Below are 24,442 nucleotides of genomic sequence, written 5' to 3' on the forward strand. Positions count from 1 at the left end.
TAAGGAGGAGAGAGAGAGAGAGAGAGAGAGAGAGCGAAGGTAAGGAGGAGAGAGAGAGAGAGAGAGAGAGAGCGAAGGTAAGGAGGAGAGAGAGAGAGAGAGAGAGAGAGCGAAGGTAAGGAGGAGAGAGAGAGAGAGAGAGAGAGCGAAGGTAAGGAGGAGAGAGAGAGAGAGAGAGAGAGAGAGAGAGCGAAGGTAAGGAGGAGAGAGAGAGAGAGAGCGAAGGTAAGGAGGAGAGAGAGAGAGAGAGAGCGAAGGTAAGGAGGAGAGAGAGAGAGAGAGCGAAGGTAAGGAGGAGAGAGAGAGAGAGAGAGAGAGCGAAGGTAAGGAGGAGAGAGAGAGAGAGAGAGAGAGCGAAGGTAAGGAGGAGAGAGAGAGAGAGAGCGAAGGTAAGGAGGAGAGAGAGAGAGAGAGAGAGAGAGAGAGAGCGAAGGTAAGGAGGAAGGAGAGAGAGAGAGAGAGAGCGAAGGTAAGGAGGAGAGAGAGAGAGAGAGAGAGCGCGAAGATAAGGAGGAGAGAGAGAGAGAGAGAGAGAGCGAAGGTAAGGAGGAGAGAGAGAGAGAGAGAGAGAGCGAAGGTAAGGAGGAGAGAGAGAGAGAGAGAGAGAGCGAAGGTAGGAGGAGAGAGAGAGAGAGAGAGAGAGAGCGAAGGTAAGGAGGAGAGAGAGAGAGAGAGAGAGAGCGAAGTAAGAGGAGAGAGAGAGCGAGGGTAAGGAGGAGAGAGAGAGAGAGAGAGAGAGAGAGCGAAGGTAAGGAGGAGAGAGAGAGAGAGAGAGAGAGAGAGCGAAGGTAAGGAGGAGAGAGAGAGAGAGAGAGAGAGAGCGAAGGTAAGGAGGAGAGAGGAGAGAGAGAGAGAGAGCGAAGGTAAGGAGGAGAGAGAGAGAGAGAGAGAGAGAGAGCGAAGGTAAGGAGGAGAGAGAGAGAGAGAGAGCGAAGGTAAGGAGGAGAGAGAGAGAGAGAGCGAAGGTAAGGAGGAGAGAGAGAGAGAGAGCGAAGGTAAGGAGGAGAGAGAGAGAGAGAGAGAGCGAAGGTAAGGAGGAGAGAGAGAGAGAGAGAGAGCGAAGGTAAGGAGGAGAGAGAGAGAGAGAGAGAGCGAAGGTAAGGAGGAGAGAGAGAGAGAGAGAGAGCGAAGGTAAGGAGGAGAGAGAGAGAGAGAGAGAGCGAAGGTAAGGAGGAGAGAGAGAGAGAGAGAGAGCGAAGGTAAGGAGGAGAGAGAGAGCGAAGGTAAGGAGGAGAGAGAGAGAGAGAGCGAAGGTAAGGAGGAGAGAGAGAGAGAGCGAAGGTAAGGAGGAGAGAGAGAGAGAGCGAAGGTAAGGAGGAGAGAGAGAGAGCGAAGGTAAGGAGGAGAGAGAGAGAGCGAAGGTAAGGAGGAGAGAGAGAGAGAGCGAAGGTAAGGAGGAGAGAGAGAGAGAGCGAAGGTAAGGAGGAGAGAGAGAGAGAGCGAAGGTAAGGAGGAGAGAGAGAGAGAGCGAAGGTAAGGAGGAGAGAGAGCGAAGGTAAGGAGGAGAGAGAGAGAGCGAAGGTAAGGAGGAGAGAGAGAGAGAGAGAGCGAAGGTAAGGAGGAGAGAGAGCGAGAGAGCGAAGGTAAGGAGGAGAGAGAGCGAGCGAAGGTAAGGAGGAGAGAGAGCGAGCGAAGGTAAGGAGGAGAGAGAGCGAGCGAAGGTAAGGAGGAGAGAGAGCGAGCGAAGGTAAGGAGGAGAGAGAGCGAGCGAAGGTAAGGAGGAGAGAGAGCGAGCGAAGGTAAGGAGGAGAGAGAGAGAGCGAAGGTAAGGAGGAGAGAGAGAGAGCGAAGGTAAGGAGGAGAGAGAGCGAGCGAAGGTAAGGAGGAGAGAGAGAGAGCGAGCGAAGGTGAGGAGAGAGAGAGAGAGCGAAGGTAAGGAGGAAAGAGAGAGCGAAGGTAAGGAGGAGAGAGAGAGCGAAGGTAAGGAGGAGAGAGAGAGCGAAGGTAAGGAGGAGAGAGAGAGCGAAGGTAAGGAGGAGAGAGAGAGAGAGCGAAGGTAAGGAGGAGAGAGAGAGAGACCGAAGGTAAGGAGGAGAGAGAGACAGAGAGAGAGACAGAGAGAGAGGGTGAGGGAGAGACCGAGAGAGAGAGAGACCGAGAGTGAGGGGGAGAGAGAGACAGGGGGGGGAGAGAGACAGAGAAACAGAGAGGGGGAGGGTGAGAGACCGAGAGAGAGAAAGAGACCGAGGAGGGGGAGAAAGAGACCGAGGAGGGGGAGAAAGAGACCGAGGAGGGGGAGAAAGAGACAGAGGAGGGGGAGAAAGAGACCGAGGAGGGGGAGAAAGAGACCGAGGAGGGGGAGAAAGAGACCGAGGAGGGGGAGAAAGAGACCGAGGAGGGGGAGAAAGAGACAGAGGAGGGAGAGAAAGAGACCGAGGAGGGAGAGAAAGAGACCGAGGAGGGAGAGAAAGAGACCGAGGAGGGAGAGAGAGAGACCGAGGAGGCAGAGAGAGAGACCGAGGAGGGAGAGAGAGAGACCGAGGAGGGAGAAAGAGAGACCGAGGTGGGGGAGAAAGAGACTGAGGAGGGAGAGAAAGAGACAGAGGAGGGGGAGGGAGAGACAGGGGGGGAGAGAGACAGAGAAACAGAGAGGGGGAGGGAGAGAGACCGAGAGAGGGGAGGGTGAGAGACAGAGAGAGAGACAGGGGGGGAGAGACAGAGAAACAGAGAGGGGGAGGGTGAGAGACCGAGAGAGAGAGAGAGAGAGGGGCGGGAGAGAGAGAGGGGAGGGAGAGAGAGGGGGGAGGTAGAGAGACCGAGAGGGGGGGGAGGGAGAGAGACCGAGAGGGGGGAGGGAGAGAGACCGAGAGGGGGGAGGGAGAGAGACCGAGAGGGGGGAGGGAGAGAGACCGAGAGGGGGGAGGGAGAGAGACCGAGAAAGGGGAGGGAGAGAGACCGACAGACAGACAGACAGGGAAAGAGACAGAGGGGGGGAGGGGGGAGAAAAAGAGACAGAGAGAGGGAAAGAGACAGAGAGAAAAAGAGACTGAGAGAAAGGGGGGGGAAAGAGACCGAGGGGGGAAAAAAAGAGAGGGGGGGGGGCGAGAAAAAGGGGGGGGTGGCGAGAAAAAGAGGGGGGGGCGAGAAAAAGAGAGGGGGGGCGAGAAAAAGAGAGAAGGGGCGGGAAAGAGTCACCTGTCTGGGGGGCGGGATCCCTCCGCTGACATCATTGCAAAGCGCTGGTTAAATCGGGGGACCATGGAGTCACAGTTGTTGGGTCTGGGGGCCATATTCCAGGAGGAGTACTCAAGAGAAGGTCCTGGGGAGCAGTTAAATCCTGATGAGAGTCATAGGAGTAGGGAGAGGAGAAAGACACACAGAAGAACATAAATACATTTAACTATAACATACATACATAATAAACAGCTAGAGATCCTACATACTAGTATGCTCACCTCCCCACCTCACCGCAGTCTCCATATATGACCCTACATAGGAGAGAGGAGGACACTTACTTTCAACAGGACAGTGTCACAATTATTATCATCATCATTTACTTGTAAATAGTCAACGTAAATAGTCAACGTATTCCACAGCGCGGTACAATGGAGGTACAGAGATTTGATCATTACATAAACATACATCCATATAAGGACAAACACGTGCAAACTGAAACAAAGAGGTAATGAGGGACCTGCCCATAAGAGGCAACATTCTAGAGGGAACGAGGGACAATGTCAAAACTGTCTCAGCATCTCTCCTGCTGAAATCCCTCTCCTGGCTTCCTATTAAATCCCATATTACTTTAAAAATTCTCCTCTCTTCTGCTCCTCCTTACATCTCTGCCCTAATTTCTCACTACACACCTGCCAGACTCTTGCATCCTGCTCAAGGATGTTTTCTCTATACAGTACCCTTTTTGTATCTAAAGCCCTCTCCCGCTTAAATCCTCTCCCCACACCTCTGGAATGCCCTTCCTCTCAATACCAGACTAGCACCCTCTCTCTCTCCACTGTTAAGACTCATCTTTAAAAAAAAAAACACACCTCTTTAATGAAGCTCGGCGGCTAATACTACATCTCTCATACATCGACCGTGGCCCACGGCAAATACCCTCCTACTGTGTCTGTACGTTCTTCCTACTTAGATTGTAAGCTCTTCTTGCAGGGACTCCTTTTTCCTAATGTTATTTTTTATGTCTGTAGCGCTTATTCCCATTGTGTGTTATATTATTATGTCATGTGTATTACTGCTGTGAAGCACTATGTACATAGATGGCGCTATATAAATAAAGAAATATAGGTGCTCCTCGGAATCAGACAGTCCGCCGAACGGCTTATCCGACGCTGGATAATGCAGTCCGCTGGACGCATTACCCGACATCGGAAACCGCTCATCTAACGCTGACTGCCACGGATTAACATGGACCCGCAATACGACGGTGCATTATCCAACTGCGGATTGCGGGACGCATTACGTTGGATAAGCGAGAACCAGCTGTACATACAAAACAAAAAGGCGAGGTGGATGCTCATTGTGGTATCCAGCATCTCAGTCTGGATTATGGTCCACATACAGCTGATCTCATTAAGGTTAGAGGGTAGGGATGTTGGGGGTGTGTGCATATGGTGGAGATTTATCCAGTTGCACAGCTGGTCCCAATGGGGTTGGGTGGATGTTAGCCAGATAGGCTTCCTTGAAAAAGGGGCGTTTTTAAACATCTGAAAGCTGGGGGGGAAGAGTCTGACGGTGCGAGGTAGGGAGTTCTAGAGAGAAGGTGCTGCACGTGAGAAGTCTTGTAGGTGGAAGTGAGGAGATGATAAGGCAGGAGGAGAGGCGTATGTCGTGGGCAGAACGGAGGGGGCCCTTAGGGATATATTTGGGGGTGAGGGCTGAGATGTAAGAGGAGGGCAACATCGTTGCGAGCTTTGCAAGTCAGAGCTAGGGTTTTAAATTTGATTCTAAAGGATATGGGAAACCAGTGTAGGTATTTGCGCAGTGGGGAAGATGAACCTGACAGCAGCATGATTAGAGTTGGGACAGGCAGACAAGTGGAATGTCTGCTAGGAGAAGGTTGCAGTAGTCAAATTTAGTTGCATCATGAGTGAGTGTCACTCATGATGCAATTACCAGACAGGGGGCGAAATAGGTCCATTCTCTCTGGGTCACGCTTCCTTTTCACTGTCACCCTGCAGGGGAGGGACAGACCAGGTTACCTTGATTTGTTGTCATAGTCCCCATGGCCTCAAACGCTGCAAAGGGAAGAAAGAGTTAGTGTGAGGCAGCAGGTGAAAGGTGTCGCTGTCTGTGACCTCTACGGCACACGTTCTTAGGAGCAGTCCTCATTAATGATGGAGACATATCTCCCACTTATCTTATTCAATGGGCCACAGTACAGTTTACAGCTCATTTCTCCCAATTACTTTCTTCAATGGCCCACAGTAAAAGCGGTGGCCAAGCTAAAGGTGATTGAGAAGCCCCCACTATCCACCCCATTTAATGGCACACAGTAAAGATGGAGGCCGAGAACCCCCACTATCCACCCCCATTTAATGGCACACAGTAAAGATGGAGGCCGAGAACCCCCACTATCCACCCCATTTAATGGCACACAGTAAAGATGGAGGCCGAGAACCCCCACTATCCACCCCATTTAATGGCACAAAGTAAAGATGGAGGCCGAGATCCCACCCACTACCCACCCCATGGAGGCTGTATCGTGTTCAATGGGCAACATTAAAGAGGACAGCTGAGATCCCTCCCTTAATTTCCCCCATTCAATGGCCCACTGTAAATATGGAGGCTGTGATCTCCCCCACCTCAAATCATGGCCCAAAGTAAAGATGGCTGCCCCAAACCTCTTCCCTACCACCCTGCTAATGTCCCAGTGTAGAGGCGCGGGCCCTTTTTGTGACGTCACTGCAGGCTCCGGTCTCCCTAAGCGGAGCAGGAAAGCCAATAGAAGCGGATCCAATTCCCATGGTAACGGGGGTCCCTCGCACACCGTCCATCCTCACCCCTGTATCCAGGATTCATGGTCAGCGCTGGAACCCGGCACGGTGAACAACGCGGGTTGCGGTGTGTGCTAAAGGAAGCGAGCATGCGCGCCCCTGAATCCCCGCCCCTCAGCTGTCCCACTATTGGTCGACTAATCTGTGGTTGCCGTTTGCGAAAGAAAAACGCTCGCATGTCATTGGTTGCTACTGGAGGGGAAAAAAAAAAAAAAAAACTTGGCGGATGTGACGTATGTAAGAGCATGAGGTAGCCCCAGCCGTCTTTTTTGTGTGTGGTCTGCAGAGCAGACGCCATTTTGGAGGTTGATCGCGTCGCAGGATGGGAGTTGTAGTTTCTGGAGCTTTAACTTTTTACATTGTGCTTTTATTTTTTTTAATCAATTTTACTTTAATATTGTTTACATTTCTTTATGTATTGTAACACACACACACACACACACACACGTGTTATTTCCATTTGCTATATATATTCCATTTGCTATATATATATATATATATATATATATATATATATATATATATATATATATATATTCCATTTGCTATATATATTCCATTTGATATATATATATATATATACCATTTGATATATATATATATATATATATATATATATATATATATATATATATATATATATATATATATATATATATATATATATATATATATATATATATATATATATATATATATATATATATATATATATCTCTCATCAGTACCAGGCAAGTGATGAAAGAGTGTGTATGTGTATCAGTGTGAATAAAAATGAATGGAGAGCCCACAGTTTATACAGTGCTTTACAAAAGGTATGTGTGGAGTGGGTATACTGTGGGCTCTCCATTCATTTTTATTCACACTGATACACATACACACTCTTTCATCACTTGCTTTCAGGAACCTTTTCACACCTCCAGCCATAAAACACATCCACACCGGGGGAAGGACCAGCACAGATAACATTCCAATAGACACTGTTTATAGTATAGCTTTTGCTTCATTTATTGTAACATCGCCAGAAGAAGAGATCAGTGTATCTCGAAAGCTCGCACAAATAAAAGCATTTCGCCACAGAACGGTATCATCTATTTTTTGATTATATATATATATATTCCATTTGCTCTATATATATATATATATATATATATATATATATATATATATATATATATATATATATATATATATATAGCAACTGTAAATATTCCTGTATATTCATTTGCATGTCTTAGACAGGCCTGCAACCCATGGTATTGTTACACATTTTTCTATTTTTTTACTATATATCAATACACGTATATTCTAAATGTTAAGTAAATGTAACATATAAGTTTACATTTAAAATGACCATGTATTCAAAATTTGTAGTAATGCATTACAATTATACACTGTAGAATTGGCTAAACTGCTCACGTGAGCGGTTTAGCCAATGAGGGTGAACCAGTCTGGTGATGCCACGACTCATCGTCGCAAGCAATCTGAGTTCACTGATTGCTTAGGCAACAGGCGCGCGCGGGGCTCCAGGCGCTCCATCGCATGGCTCCACTATATCCAAGGTCTTACACTTCCCCTCCTCGGCTCACAATTTAACCCCCTCACAATTTGACCCCCTTCCCCCTCATTTTACCCCCTTCTCCCTCACAATTTTACCCCCTCCCCCCATACTTTACCCTGCCTCCTCACAACTTTCAGCTTTACCCCCTCTACCTTGTGCACAGCAGGCTCCTCCAGGGATCAGCCCCTTCACACGCAAGCCCATCCGCTGCACAAGTTGTTGTAGAGGTTGGGCTCAAGTTCCGGCGTGGGCCGGCACGAGATGAGGCTGATCCTCAAAGGATCACATGGGTTCACCGCAAATAAGGTTGCCAGGTGGCTTCTCCAAAAAAACTGGACTCAATGGTGAAAGGTGCGTCAGGTCACTATGTCCAGGGAGGAAAATACCAGACACATACATGTCCAGTATTACAGTACCTCTCATTTTTTTACTGGACCGGGTATCCAAATACAGGACAGTCCAGTTCAATACCGGACACCTGGCAACATTAACCGCAAATGCCATTGTATCTGCGGGCCAAAGGTTAGCCACCCCTGTTCTAGAGACTAGGAGTTATAACCTCTCTCTAGAGCAGGGGCGTGCAAACTTTTCCCTGTGCGCACCCATGCCTGCTCACGTGACCCCGCAGCGTCATTTGACGGTGGGTTAACATGATGACGCATCGCTGGAAGGGAAGGTAAGTGTGTTTTAGAGGCCTCGTGCGGTCCCCTGGCATTTAATTGAAATGCCTGAGGGGAGAGCGCGGGACCTCTAACTGCGCGCCCCCCAGAAAATCTAGTGCCCCTCAGTTTGCACACCCCAAAAGGTTATGTTGCGTAAAAAAAGTGCCCAAAATTTTTTCCGCCGTACAGTGTACAGCAAATAAAAATACTACTTGTGAGCACATTCACGTCTCGGACAAGTCTGCTACCCTGCCATTCGCCATTATTGCTTAGCATACAATGCTTTCGCTGCAACCAGGGATTCTGGGTAATGACATGCAAATGAGCACTCAGCGTGTCACTTTTTGCTTCTTAATTCATTTTAACATGGACCCCTGTTTACTTACGCTTACCATATTACACATGGGTCCCCGCTCACCTCCGTGGCGGGTGGGGGAAAGCTGCAGGGCGACCGGGTTGCCGGAGCTTTGCGGCATACCCAGCGAGCGGAGGCTGCCATCTTGGATCCTCGTGCATGCGCATAGGAGTCCATGCGAAGTAGAATAGAAGTGCGGCGGCCATTACAGGTGGCTCCGCACCACGTCAATAGGGACTATATGTCCCAGTAATGCTTTGGGGGGCTGGACACGTGGGGCAGTAGAGCCAATAGGGCAAGTAGTGGTGTTTGGAGCGAAACAGAGCTGCGCGCGCGTCGGAGCAGGGACACCAATGGAGCAGGTAGTGCTCCTCAGGACTAGGCCAAGTTAGCTCCAGTTTGTGTGTTGTAGGAAAAACCCCTAGATACTGTAGGGACGCTGCCCCAATAGCACACAGTAGTATTAGTACACCGGTTACCCGGCGCCAAGCAGTGAGTCACGGTCTGGGACCAGACCACAGGCACACTATAGACTTTTAGGGAGACACTCCAGCTGGAGCTCCTCGAGGCAGACGCCTCCGGCAAAGAAAGAGAGAGGATTCGGTAGATCCCGTGTCGTAGGCTCACAGTGCGATCCTGTGGATCCACCATCTCCAGATTGTCCTGGTCTGGCCTGAGACCAGGAGAGTTACCCACATGCACCAACAGCCTTACACAAGGGGTAACACAACTCCACACACACACTCTTTGGGTGGGCCTTGTCTGTGGACACCAAGGTGGTTAGGTGCCCAGGCACCGTCAGAACTTTGTGGGAACCCTACCAGGGGTGGTGAACATTGTGTGGGTCATTGCCTTGTGGGTATTGTGTTGGGACACTGTATGGTTACTGTTATCATTAGGGTGTGTGTGTTAGTACAGCGGTGCGCAAACTGGGGGGGTGCAAGATTATGTAGAGGGTGCGCAGGCTGCGTGCCGGGAAACCTGGGGGCGGGCAGAGCTGTGCACGGGCGGCCAGAAGCTCCGTGCTGAGGCTGCTTCCAGTTCCCTGCTCTGTCTGCCTGCAGAGGGGGCGGGGCCTTGCTGCGGGGCCTTCCCTGCACACAGACAAGCCCTCCTCCTGTCTGTTACCTGCCCGTTTTCTGCAGCACATGGGGGGACCTGAGCAGGCTTAGTTACTCCCCCACCCACCCACCGTGTGTGTGTGTGTGTGTGTGTGTGTGTATATGTATATGTATATGTGTGTGTGTGTGTGTATATGTATATGTGTGTGTGTGTATATGTATATATGTGTGTGTGTGTGTGTGTGTATATGTATATTTGTGTGTGTGTGTGTGTATATATGTATATTTGTGTATGTGTATATATATATATGTATATATATCTGTGTGTGTATATATGTATATATATATATATGTGTGTGTGTGTATATATATGTATATATATACTGCAGTGTGTGTGTGTGTGTGTGTGTGCTCTGTCTGTTGGTTGTCTGTGAGTGTGTGTGGGTGTTGTGATTGAGTGTTGTGTGTGTTGGTTGTGATTATGTGTGTGTGTGTGTGTATATATATATATATACATATATATATATATATATATAATCAAAAAATAAATAGATGATACCGTTCTGTGGCTAACGAAATGCTTTTATTTGTGCGAGCTTTCGAGGTACACAGGAAAGTGAGTGGTATAGATACTTCAACGGCGAAACGGCCATTGGAGTATATACCATTCACTTTCTTGTGTCTCACCGCTGCACCGTGCTGACCATCTCCTTGTTTGGAGCTTTACTGCTGATGCTGTTTTGTCCGGTCTCTGTTACTGCTGTATGATTGCTGCCTGATGCTAACAGTGAGCGGGATGCCGGGGGCTTGCATTGCCTCTTACTTACCTCTGTCTTGGACTCCCCTTCTCCTCTGGATGTGCAGCGTCATAGCAAGTATCTGGACATTTCCTTGCTCCATGGTAGCCTTTGGGACACTATCATTTTTGTCTGCCACAGCTTATATCAGTTACACATAGCTGTGGCATTAGGGAGTTATTTTCTTATGTTTTTCTCCCTTGTTTTCTCTGCTGACTCATTGTTTCCATTTTGGTCTTTGAGGGGACCCCACCTCTGCATATTTTAGACATTTATTTTTTGTCTTTCTCTGGCTCTTTATTATAACTGCCAGGGTTTAGCCACTACCTTCTGGCTACACAGTGACGAAGTTGAGACATTAGGGGGTCTGACATAACAACATAACAGCATTTAGGATGAAGCCATTTTGTTTGCATATTTCAATCCGCCATTTTGTCTTGTCTCAGTGAGTCTTAATTTCTGTGTTTCATTTCTGTATAAACAAACGTGTGAAACAGGCATGGAATGTTTTCGCTCCTAGCTGACTTTATTGATCGTTCCTCATCCAATCAGCTTCCAAATTGAAAGTGTAAACAGGCCAGATATTATGAGAAAGCCTCATTAGTAGTCTAAGATAAACTGTTTCTCACACAATGTGCCAAGTGGCAGAACTGACATCACATTTAACCCCATAATGATTTTTAGCTTACATACAGTTATTCAGTATTATTATGTATTACAAAATGACATCAGCTTTAGTATTGTTATGTATTACAAAATGAGGTAATGTTTAGTGACGTGCAAGCCCCCCCATAAAGGGGTGGAGCTTTAGGTTTTAGGGTATAAAGATATGGCATACCGTGTTATTGTTAGAGAGCTTTTTTTTTCCAAAAGCTGTCTCCGTTGTGCACTTGACTTGAATAAATTCACGTGTTATTCTGTTTCAAAATAACCTCAGACTGTTTTTTATTTACGATTTTCTCAACAGCATCTAGGGTATTCATTTATTATATTTTCATTGTTGCTCTTTTTTCTGTGTTTACTTGGGTTTGTGTAGATATTGTTTTTTTTCCAGTCATTTGTATTATCATGTGTTGCTGATCGACCCGATCTCGATTGCATTTCCAGGGGAAATTATTTCCCCCTGGATTTGCATTATCATACCTATGTATTTTGCATGTTACATATTTTGGGTCTCTACATTTTTATTGTGTATTCTTTGGTTCAGCAGTGTTCATTTAGTATGTGTTTAGGTATATTTTAATATTATTTTTGTGTTTTGTATTGCTAATAAAATCCATTTTGTACTTTCACATATTTTTTGTGTGCTTTCAACAAACCCTCTTTTTCTTTTTGTGTTCGTATATATATACTGCAGTGTGTGTTGTGATTGAGTGTGTGGTGTGTGTGTGCTGTGCCTGTTGGTTGTCTGTGTGTGTGTGTTGTGATTGAGTGTTGTGTGTGTTGGTTGTGTGTGTTGTGATTGTGTGTGTGCTGTGCCTGTTGGTTGTGCCTTCCTTACGGTGTCTGCTCTACAATAGCGCTGTGTTTCTGCTCTTTTCCGCTGGCAACCTGCTTCGCTGTGATCCTCTGCAAGTGAAAGGGTAGGCTGCCACTATCTCAATCATACTATGAGTGGACGCAGCCTAATTTTGCAAGAGCGAGCTGTTAAAGTATGTAAGTATTTAGGCTGCGCTTATAGTGCCGGCGACGCAACGTCGCCCGAAAACAAATGCATTGTCGCCGCCGCCTCGTGCGCTTATAGTAAGCGTGACGTGGTGACGCAATTTTTTGAAGCCGGCAATATTTGATTTTTCAGGGTTTGTCGCCTCAGGTGACAGCCCCTGAACCAATCAATGGCCTGGTTGCCCACGCCGCCACCGCAAAGCGAAATACAACTTTCGCTAGCGTCGCCGTCGCGGGCACTATATGCGCGGCCTTAGACATATTTGTATTTACATTGTATACCGTTTAATAAAGGTTTTTTTAATGTGATTTTGATTACATCAGGCAGGGGGGGCCCGAGAAATTTCATGGATAAAAAGGGGGGCTCGGCATAAAAAGTTTGCTCACCCCTGTACAGTTAGTAAACTGTTATACTACACCTGTGTGTGTATTTCTCTACTGTATTTGGGTCCTGTGAGGGGTTATCAAGCTATGCTAGGAACCCTCCCAGGTGGAGGCGCTGTACCGAGAAGGGTGAGAGCTCACACCAGGCTCCCAGCGGCGGAGGCTTAGGCCGTCTGTGAGCCACAGGTAACGGTAGCACGCGTAGTTCCCATAGTCATAGGGAAAGGGGGCTACATTTGGAGGTGCAGCTGAGATTCTCAGACCTGGGGTGCCCGAGAGAGTAGTACTAAAAATTGGAGAATTATGTTTGTAACCTCCAAGTGACTGGGCCTTGGAATTCCACGAATCTCCCGCCACGTGGTCGCAGTGGAGGACGTCCCAGCAGACACACCCCCACGTGAAGTCTGCGACTATCTAAGACCCTTTCCCGGTTTTGCCAACGCCGGCAAATAGATCGGAACTGTGAGGATTGGACCCCGGTCCCGTCCCCGTGACGCGTCTTGTGGCGCATTGGGTGACGCCTCTCATGTGTGCACTGCGCGTGAGCGCCGCACTAGTGCCGGCACCGGACCTAGGCTCTGCCGCCACGTCCCGTGACGCAACGGAGGACGTTCTTGTCTCCACTACAGGTCGGTGTTGCATGACATTAATTACTTCACAGCTGCGATACACTCCGCCCCTGCCTATTAGTACACAGTCTATGTGTGATGACTCATTGCCTGCAGCCTTCCCATTGACTCTCTGTTGTTTATATGCTCATCCAGCCCTTAGGCAAGTTGGCTGAGTATAAACTACTGTTTATGTTTCTAGTGCTTGCCTCAAGCATCCTGCTGTTGCTCTGTGCATTCTGTCTTGTTTTCTGTTACCTGTGACCTCAGCTTGTATCTGGACCGCTGCCTTCTCTGACCCCTGGACCTCGGCTACACACAACAACCATTCTAACCTCTCTACTCCTGGACCCCGGCTACGCATAATGACCATCTGACTTCTCCAATCCTAGACCACGGCGAGTATCACGACTATTCTTACCTCTCCTACCCTGATCCAGCTACACGACTACGACTCTGCAATCCGGACGCGGTTGGTCGGTGTATTCAAACATCCCCACCTCAGCCTTGCGGTCTTGTTTGTGGTGAGCACGCCGTACAGTATGCTCAGCCCCACAAACATGGACCCCGCTGAGGTGGGTCGAGTTCTACACATGCATGTTTAACCAAATAGAGAAAGAGCTTGACCAGAATAGTCGGCGAATGGAGCATCTTCTGCTTACAGTACCAGCTATAACTGACCAGGCTAAAAGTGCCCTTGTGGACCCTGTCCCCTCAAGCAGTGTCTGCTCCCACAACTGTTCCCATCAATGGAGCCTCCGAACCCCGACTCCCAACCGCTATGGCGACGAACCTCTTGGTTGTCGCAGGTTTCTTAATCCGTATTCCATTCAGTTTGAATTGATGCCATCACATCACAAAAAATGGGCAATGAATATAATCAATTTTATAAATAAAAAATGTGTTAACATTAATAATGATGCATGGAACAAAACACAAATGTAAAAAATAATCAATGAGTGAAGATGAAATAATGAAAAATAGAGACGCATGCGTGACGGCAAGGAGCACGGTATAGGCTGACAGCTCTAGGTTACAGCCAGACAAAACCTTAAAAAACACCCGCAACCAATTACTATCTACAATAACGTCGTGCTAAAACAGCAGAGATGTCAAAACGAGGGGCACAAACACAGAAGAAGAAAGGATTACCTGAGTATTTTATTAGCGCCGGGTTGAGCAGAGCAGACCCAGAAATGGCGGCTTTTTCAAACCCAGGCTCAGAAACAGAGCAGGAGGGTGAAGAAGAGGCGCTGGATAGTCAGGCACTGATGCCGGTGAGGCGTTGTGACTTCACACGCCTGTACAAGGACTTAAAAACACTGCTGCATGCAGAAATTAAAGAATTACGGAAAGAGGTCAACAGTCTGGGGGAAAGGACCGGAGACCTAGAAACGAGGATGGACCAGACAATAAAAGCAGTAAGGAAGAATGAAAGAAAATCTACTGACCTACAAAGCCAAATCAATGAGCTGAAGGAGCGGCAAGAGGATGCAGAGAACCAGGACCGGAGGAACAATATTAGAATCAGAGGGGTCCCGGAGACAGTCGGTGACTGTGAAGATTTTGTGTCCCGCTGGTTGGAGTGCCTACTCCCAGAAAGCCCAAAGGTCACACTGGCTATGGATAGGTGCCACAGATGATTACGGTCAAGGCCACTACAATCGGAACAACCGAGAGACATAATAGTGCGGCTGCACTACTATAAAACTAGGGAGGCGGTGCTACAAAAGACAAGGGCCCTAACTGACGCAGTATTCGAAGGTACCCGGCTGCTCATCTTCCAGGACTTAGCCCCGGACACTCTAGCAAGGAGAAGGAACTTGTTGCCAGTTACAAAGGTATTGAGGGACCACGCCTTCCGGTACCGGTGGACCTTTCCGTTCGGCCTGATGGTTGTGTGGAACGGGAGGTCTATCACCATGCGAGACCCGGAGGAGGGGGCCTCTTTCCTACACAAGTTGGGCCCCAAGGAAGCCCCCACCAGTGCGACAGACGCGGGGGAAACCCCAGAACCTCCTTGGTCGAGTGCCTCGGGTTCTCCCAAAGCACGAGCTGATAAGGGCTAAATATGATCTCAATCTAAAGAAAGTTGCAAGTTTGCCCAGTTCTGGAGTTGGAGTAGGTCCCAATATCACACCGAGTTATAGTTATTAAGTCGCATTGCTGTGTCCTGGAGGCAGAAGATGTATAACCCTAAGTGCAAGCTGACTGTTCCGTAAATTAACTGTAAAATGGCAATCCCTTACCTCAGACCGCAGGCATTGACGACAGGGAAAGATGGCGGAGGCTGTAGAGTTCCCACCTGTCCAGCGTGGCACACAGAACCAGGAAGGTGAAGATTGGCGGGAAGAGCGCGCTTACCTTCGCCGTTGCGCGAAGCGGAATCCACAATGGCGGAAGACCGGATGAATGACACTTCTTGGGGGCGGTCTGGCGGACGCCATCTTGGTTGAAGCAGATGCGACGGAAGTCACATGGCTCGACGTCACAGAAGAGCGATGGGAGCCAGGGAGGCCACACCTGTGGAGGCATCGGAGCGTGGTGGAGGGGCCCAAGATGCTAGCCGACCCATAGCGGACTCCGAGCGAGCTGGTCTGGAGGAGCTGAGGTGGGGGTGGAGCAGGGGTTAGGGGGAGGAAGGAAGGGAGGAGGGTAGGTTGGGGGGGGTGAGAAGGGCGGGTTACAATCGGGGAGGAGGTGGACCAGGCAAGACCAAGGGGGGAGGGGGAGAAGGAGTAGGATGGCTGGGTATGTGTACTCTTGAGTAGGGAAGGGCAGTAAGTGGATAGCCATTAGACCAGGGGGAGCTTGATAAGTAGCCATGGAGGACAGAAGGGAGTAGGCTAAGTTTGTAACTATATATAACTTGTGAGATACCGCTCACCCCAATGTAAGTATAATCATAAAGTACAATGTAATTCCTGCTGGTGCAAAGGGGATAATGATGACAGACATAAACACATAAGGAGACAGAGAGTTCTCCTGAAAGATCCCCATTCACTGCACAGCAAAGCTAGGAATAATCTACAGGGTTTAAATACCCAGTTTATGAGTAACTAAATTAGCTGTAAAAGGTACAGGTAAGTAACTGCTCCCAGCACTGTGGGAGGACAGTTGCCACTAAAAGCCAGATGGCATAAATAATAAATATTTTATTGATAAACCAAAACGGCGCATAATACATGACGCATACTCAAAACTACCATAAAAATAATTAAAACATATGTAACAGGTGACAACCAATACAGGGATAGCAGAGGATAAATCCAAAATAACTAAATATAAATCCCTAAACTAGGTGTATCGATCGCAGTTAATGAGACAGAGTCAGTGGATCTATGTCAGAATACAAATGCCAATCACGCCTCTTAACTCAGGGTGGAGCGCAAGTTGGACTGAAAAATCAACAAATAAACGCTGTGAAACAAGCTACCAAATCAAAGTTCTCTTCAGTGTGCTCAAAGGTAGATAACATAGCAAATATAAACAGCATTAAATACACTGTGCCCAGTATAAGCATATAGCAAGTGCGATTAGCAATCAACTGCTTCCACCACATAAGGAACGATCTCACCCGTTACTTCCTCCTTCACGACGTCAACGCGATGACATCATGCCGACGTACGTTTCGCGCATAGGGGGCTGTCGCTTTCTCAAGGTGGGAGGTGATAGACAGAGCAGCGCTGCCCTCTTTTATACCCATGTGCTGTGCGATCCTTAAAGGTACCTCTACCTCACTAATGTAATGGTAGACAGCTCAGTCGGACTCATAAGGTAAATAATTAAATAAATAAATAAAACGGGGGATATAAAGACTGTGTCCTGATTCACTGGTTTGTCCTAGGCTCTTAGTAGTCTCAATCAATCTGCAAGTGACCAAGTTAAACTGTGAGAACTCAGCTATTCAGCCAATAGATACAATATGGATACCTGGATAACTCAAATGTAGTTATTAGTCACCTAATGGTACCTAAAAATAGGTAAACAGAGATAGAATAGTGATAATAAAGTGGTATCCAATAAGGGCTAATATATACATCCGTATCTACATTGATAGTAATATCTATCACAAACGCAAACCACATAGGAGGCATACATGTAGTTGTTGTTATATCAATTTATAGTGTAGGAATGATCTAACCTGAGCTGTCCGCCCAATAGGTCAAAAAGAACATCTAATTTTAAACTATATACCAGGAGCCCCCTAAGTTGGAAGTTAGGACTGATGTATGCCAAAGATGTGGGGATGAAGATCCAATATTAAATAAAGGAAGTGTATATATAGCCCTCATTTAGACCCTTTGGACTGAGTGTTTGTAATGTGTAGATCCATTTACACTCAGTCTGTAATAGAATCTTGTTCCAGTCCCCTTTACGTTGACCCCAGGGAATATGTTCGATGCCAATAAAAACCAATTGATCACTGTTCCCTTGATGTTCACTGATCACGTGTCGTGCCAGTGGGGTATCTTTTACATTTCTTATGGATCCGAGATGTTCAAGGATTCTCGTTTTAAAGTGTCTAAAGGTCTTACCCACATATAGTTTACCACCAGAACAGATGATTAGATAAATAACTCCCTCAGTGGTACAGTTTATGTAATCTTTAATTTTGAACACGAGTGTTTTAGTAGAATCCATAAACTCAGTTGTTTTAGGCACATATCTACAGGCCTTGCATCGTCCACAGGCATATGAGCCTTTGGGTTTCTGATCTAACCAAGTACCACATGGTTTGACCTGAAAGTGGCTTCTCACTAGGATATCCTTCAAATTTCGGCTTCTCCTACTAGTGAGTTTAGGTGTAATTGACAATGCCCCTTTCAGGTCAACATCCTCTAAGAGGATGTGCCAGTGTTGGTTGTCCCTCTGGTAGGATTAATAATTTTACATTTTCTGCTCTTGAATTTATCAAGGCACCTATCAGAGGTGGAAATAGGGAGAATATCCTTAATCGCAGAGAAATGTTCTGGATACACTCTCTGGGATCATTGGCTCCGCGAGGAATGAACACCGACTGGGAATTAAAGCATTTTCTATCCCAATAGTCATTGTGTTCATTCCTCGCCGAGCAAACTATTATCTTTATCTATACCCCTTTGAGTCGATGCTATCATTGAATATCTGCTATCTGTTACTATTGAAATTTGTTACTCTTATTGTTACTATTGATAGAAGGATCCTTTAGAATCAAAACATATAGTCATAATACTATTACCTATGGTTAATCATTATATATGTCAAGAAGTCGTGAACAAAACAGAACATCACCTGTCTCCATGTCGTTACAGTGAGACTATATATTGTATATTGTTGATGAAATTAAGAACATATTCCGATTGAATTTATTAATAATACAACTATATGTCTCTCTGTTAACCACTATTTTTATCCCGTTTTACTTTTAATTTATATATTTTTTAATATATAATTTTTTAATAATAAATAATGGCATAATTATGCCTATATAAGCTAGTATACAATGTTTAGATTAGTAGTATTAATGTTGTTCTTTTTCTCTATGTGGTCCTTTAACACAATAAGATTGAATAATGTTTATAACACACTAACATTTGTTTATAGGATTATATGGTGATGTAGATTATTGGCTTTGTTTAGGCATTAGCCCTTGTATTTCCTCCATGGTAGGTGGCGATGTGGAGCTCTTCCTTGCTTGTTTGAGACACCAGTGAGTCTGGGAATCTCACGTGACTGGGGATTGATCCCCGCGACGTCACTTCCGGTTTAGGATGCAATCGGGACTTGTGTTGTCTCATGTGTTTGCCTGCATTAACATATCCTCCTGACTAGGTGGCGCGATGTGCACTGATACATAGTCTCTAGAGGCACTGATTACTTGAGGAGTCTCGCGAGATGTCTGTCCCTATGCACTCACGTCATCGATTCCGGAGGGTGTGATTAATTAAGGTAATTAAATTTTATGTATATAACTATGTATTTTTGTGATTGGGGTATACTCTTTGACAAAGGGCTTAGCCCGAAACACGTCAGAGTGGGTGGCTGTCCGTTTTCCTAGTGTCTCCCCTTATGGACCAATAAACTAGATTTTAACCTATGGTGCGCTGGTTCCTGCGATTTGTCCCTTGCTGTGCTCTACGTTCCTCTTTGGAGGCTATTTCTTCTGAATTTTAAAAAATCAACTTTTTTTATTTTTTTTGAGTAAAGATATTATTTTATAACTTTTGAACAACAGAACAATAAAGCAGCAGCAATAACGGAAATATATAATATACTGTACCAGTAATAATTTTATATTTCCTCAGAAAATAAACTTTGTCATCAAGCGGAGAAAGGCAAAAGGAGGGATTTCGATAGACCTACAGTATAATATCGCTTTTTTGAAACGTTGCTTGCGCATTGATGAATCTGATTTAAAAATCCAAGTATTATAGGCAACAATTTAGTGACAGTGCAATTTTTATTGATTAGGATAGAATAATTGTGAGCTTTATAGAAAACCTTAAACAGTATGCTGCTGTTTTCATATTCAATACTTTTTTACATACTATACAGCAATACACTTGCATGTTTAATACTTTTTTACATACTATACAGCAATACACTTGCATGTTTAATTAACTCTTATAAGAAACCCCAAAATAAAAACGTATAATCTTTTATTCTATACAGTATGTATTTATTCTACAGTATATGTATTATATATGTATTGTTTTGATTTAATGCGCATGCGTGTATGTCTCATGGAACCTTGTTGAAACGCATATGCGTGTCATCACATTTAGGCGCATGCGTGTATGACTTCTCATTCAATGTGAATTTCAAGTCTGAAAAAAAAACCTTTTTTTTTTTTTTCGTTTCTTGACATGGGCTTGCATAACAATTTTTACTATTCTGAGAATCAATCACTACTGTAGCTTTTTAATTCTACACTAGTCATGTACGTACTTTATGAGGTGGGTGGCATTCTGTGATTTTTATTTTGGAATGTGGGGTTCAAAACATTATGATGACCTGTTGAAAATATTTCTTTGAACTAATATTCCAGCATACAGCCCTCTCCCCCTCCCCTCCCCCCCCCCACACACACAAGGCTAAAGTATTTCTACTTCTTATCGACACCTCCCCCGGTAACGGTAATTCAACCACTTATCAACACCTCCCCCCGAGCCATTATTTTAAATCTTTGAGGCTTTGTTTACAGTAATTGTGTCGCTGAAGTCTTCTTGAGGCCGGCGGCCTCTTTGAGGCTTTGTTCACAGTAACGCATGTGCACGTGTGATAATCCCTTCTCGATTGACTCCTCCACACACATTACAAGTGAATTTCAAGTTTAAGGGCAGTTGGTACACTAGCACCTTCCACCCCCCATCACTTCACACACAAAGCCTTACAAAGAAACAAACGTGAATAGAAATGTTTATCCACACCTTCCCGAAATTAATCTGTTCAATGATTCTCGTGATTTTAAAGAATTTTTTTAAAATTTATTTTTAATAATAATTGAAAAATGACAAACACACATACTGTACTGTAATCATGAATAATACAAATGTACAATCTTGTCTTTACAGTATCTTCTTTGTAATGGCTGCATTGCATTCAGGTGTTCATTTGTCATTGAGAGGGGGAGGGGTGTAAATGAATGACTGTTGCTACAATATACAGTATACACAGTGCAATACATTTACACATGATACCCCCCTTCACCACACCCTTCATTTTTAATTGCATCAGCTCTGTCTGAAAAGAAAAAATGAGTGCAGTAAAGTGCATTTAAGGCATTGCGTATATCAATATATTGGACTGTACAGTTACTACTGTCAAACTATACTGTATACTGTACAGTACACATTAACTGTATAACTACAGTATACTGTACAGTATATACTTGAACTCTATACTACATTATAACTACTGTGTAACTACTTTGTAACAAGTTTTTTTTAGTGCAGTAGCTCTGAAAAGAAAAATGAGTGTTTTATATGCACTTTACTGCAATCTGTGCCATACTTATCTGTATCATACTTGCTGTACCTTACCATACTACAGTACTATACTGTACCTTACTACTTTCCTGTTGCCTGCCCATTACGCTGTAAAACAATGGGTAACACGGTTGCAATATGATCTATATATTTATTACATCTTTCTACGGTGAGTATGTTGTTCCAAAAACTCAGTATGCCATCCGCCAATTCATCCTTTTTTGATGGTTTCATTACTTTTCTGATATTATCCTTGAGATGATGCCAGACCATTTTGATAAGATTCAAATCTGGCGATCTGGAATTGGAGGGGGGAAAGAAGGACAATTTGTTAAAGAGATATACAGTAAAGAGTGTAATACAATGAGAAACGGTTACCGTACTTACTCCGGTAGCGTCTTAACCCAGTTGGTACCGCTGGCAAGAATATGCGCAGAAGACGTGGTGTGTTTCGGATCATTGTCCTGGAGGAACCGGTGACCAGCTGGGAATTCATGTGTAATGTATTCCACAATCTCGGGCACTATTTCCTCTTGGAAAAATACTTTATTCATGATTCCTGTAACAAGAAAAGAAAAGTGCTCCAAATACTGTACACTTGTACAGTACAGTGCATAAGGCAACAGTGTAGAGGGAGAAAGGGGGTGGCCCGGTATGAAAGGGGTTGCACCCCATTTGGCCATCCCCTGACCTCACCAGGGAGACAAGGGGTTAACTGGGCTGAGGTCCAGAAATGTGATTTAACCCTTGTTATGACATGAAAATGTGTATTCCCCTGTTCCCATGCTTTATTGTAATATCTGGTTTAATCAGTGTCTGCATTACACACACACTAGGATCCATCCGGGAGTACAAGGGTTAATAGTTCTTTAGTGATTATAGCCCTTTGTGTAATTTTCCCGCCTTTTCAGGCACCATTTTGCAGGGTCCCATAGGCCGCCATTGGGGCTCCATGCGTTTCAATGGCGAATCTTGCTGTTTTGGTCCTGTTTACTGTGAAGACCAGCAGGTGGCGTCCGAGAGGGAGAGCGGCGGTTTCCCATTGTAAGTCAATGGGCCCATTGACTTCAATGGAGGTTCCTCGACGGCACTTTCCAGGAACGAGTTGGCTGCCGTCCAAACCACAAAACCGCAAAGCGGATACTTTTTTTATAAGAGAGCTATGATCACTTAGCAGTCAAGTTCAACGACAAGTGGCGTGGGAATAAACAGTTCTAGAGCACCTAGAAATAAAAAAATTTCTGCCCCTAGTTCCTAGGCCTCCCCCCACTCGACCACAACCGGGTCCCCGAATCCTGGACCCCCGATAAGGGTCAAACCGAGAAGAGCGGGTCGCGCCATAGGTTCCAATGGCGGCGGCAGAAACAGCTCAAGAAAACGGCTAAGTGTAAAAAGCTGAAATTTAGGAATCCATATCTCCGGTTCCGGAGGGTCCAGAGGGCCAGGGTTTGGGGTACCTGTAGTCACTGCTCCGGCATCGCTGAAGAACCATCCTTGACCCTCTTGGACCAACCCGATGGAGTATGGACCCCCTTGAAAGTTCGGGACTTTTCCCATAGACTCCAATGGCGGCCAATCTCTATTGACCGGCTATGGCGGTAAACCCCCATTGACTTCAACGGCGGCGTTGCCTCGTTGATAGTCTATGGCGGCGGATTCCCAAAGCCGCCAACGGCGGCGGTTTGCCATTGAAAGTCTATGGCAGCGAAGCCCGTTGTTTTCAATGGGGATTTAGTGAAAAACCGTGATTTAATTTACAGCGGAGTTTATTGTATTAAAATAGGAAACGGTTTAAGGTGTATTTGTGTAACTCCGGTTCTGAGGGTCGTAGCAAGTCGCAAATTGGACCCTAGGGTGTCAAAGTTCCGGCATTGAGAACTGGGAAGTTTGGACCCGCTGGACCCAACGGAACCGGATATTTTAATATGTTTGTGTTTTATCTTTAATACTGTGTCCCAAGGTATGGACAGGAACCAGAGGAAATTCCCTTGGCCATAAGGCAGCAGATGGTCAGGGAAAGCGTCCCAATGTCTAGAATTTAAGTGCTGTTCAAAGGAGTTTATCACCTACACTGTTTACAGGAGGGCGGAGATGACTCAAACCAGAGCAGTCTATAAGTGTCCCATTTAACACCTCACAACAAAGGGTATCCTGCCAGAAATTCCATTTAGTAGGCTGGCTGGCATTCCTGATGCAAATGTGGGGCTGCAGAAATGAGACCCCAGAGTCCAACTGAGCATGTGCCAACTAGCAGGGGGGCATGTATCAAAATGTGTTCCCACGTTAGAGAGTGGCTACAGGTAATTACTGACCAATCACCTGTACTTAATGTTAAGGATAGGGTTACAAAAGGTATATAATCTGTGGTCAACCCTTTATCCTGTGTTCTTCTATACCATCTTGATTGCTGAGAGAAATGCTATGCAACATACTTCTCATTCCCAATCCCCCAAAGTAAGTGTACTTCTTGCCTGTTACTGTACTATATCGTGTGTTCACCTATCCAAAGGAATAAATATACTTTATTATATCTAAGCCTCGTTCAGTTCAAACCCAGTTATTTGGTGTAAATTACAACCTGTCATAAGCTATCGTCACAAACAGCATGTGACATTGTGCATTATTTTACCTGCAAAGATGATGATGCATCCTGGTCCACGTCTAGAGATGGCACCCCACACATGCAGCTAAACTGGGTGTTTGGGATGCGGCTTCAGAGATACTGTATGCGTCCTTTTTTCTTGAATGCAAAAGGGGCAAATCTCTCAAGCGATACAGTTGACTCGTCAGTAAAGATGCAATCCTGAAAAGTCTCGCCACTTTCGATCCATGCCCATGCCTGGTCCACTCTTTTTTGATCTTGTTGGCTTCCCTTATCATAGGATAGGCTCTGTAATGACAAGGAACCACACTTTTACCTACTGTACTGTACAGAACTAACCTTACACGTCCATATTTCCATCCCAATCTGTTTCTCATCACTTTGATGCTGCTCTGAGATGCGGTTATGTTGTGATTTTGCTCTAGAGCGTACTTGACCCTTGTGGCACACCTCTCATCATTCTCTTCACTTATTTGGTCAACCAGAAGCGTTGTCGCCCTACAGTGTAAAGGAAAAACAACAATTTGTTACAGTAGGCCACAAAAATTCCCTGTATTGTATTCTTTGTCATTTATACACAGTATATACTGTATATACAGTATAGTGTATGGGGGATACAGTGTATGTACCAGTACAGGTACAGTATACACTTTTGCCGGTATATAAATATACTGTAACATTATATTATAATATGTGTACTGTATGTGTGTGTCATACTGTATACAGTATACTGTATATACTGCATTGGGGGTGGTGAGTAATAATGAGTAATAATGAAGTGAGTGATAATTAAGGGGGGAGGTGCAACTCACTTTGAAATACAATG

At 45.5% G+C, this 24,442-nt stretch overlaps 1 protein-coding gene across 1 annotated transcript; it reads right to left on the minus strand.

The window, feature by feature from the left end:
* Positions 1-3,131: 3,131 nt before the first annotated feature.
* On the minus strand, positions 3,132-13,874 carry LOC142470908 (uncharacterized). Its single transcript, XM_075577715.1, has 7 exons — positions 13,838-13,874; positions 10,278-10,371; positions 9,009-9,202; positions 5,958-6,143; positions 5,157-5,192; positions 3,396-3,428; positions 3,132-3,277 (listed from the first exon to the last, which is right to left on the minus strand). Exons 1-7 carry the CDS (start codon positions 13,872-13,874, stop codon positions 3,132-3,134), a joined length of 726 nt encoding a protein of 241 aa, XP_075433830.1.
* Positions 13,875-24,442: the final 10,568 nt, after the last annotated feature.

This window comes from Ascaphus truei, chromosome 20 (genome assembly GCF_040206685.1).
Source record: "Ascaphus truei isolate aAscTru1 chromosome 20, aAscTru1.hap1, whole genome shotgun sequence".
Lineage (NCBI taxonomy): Eukaryota > Metazoa > Chordata > Amphibia > Anura > Ascaphidae > Ascaphus > Ascaphus truei.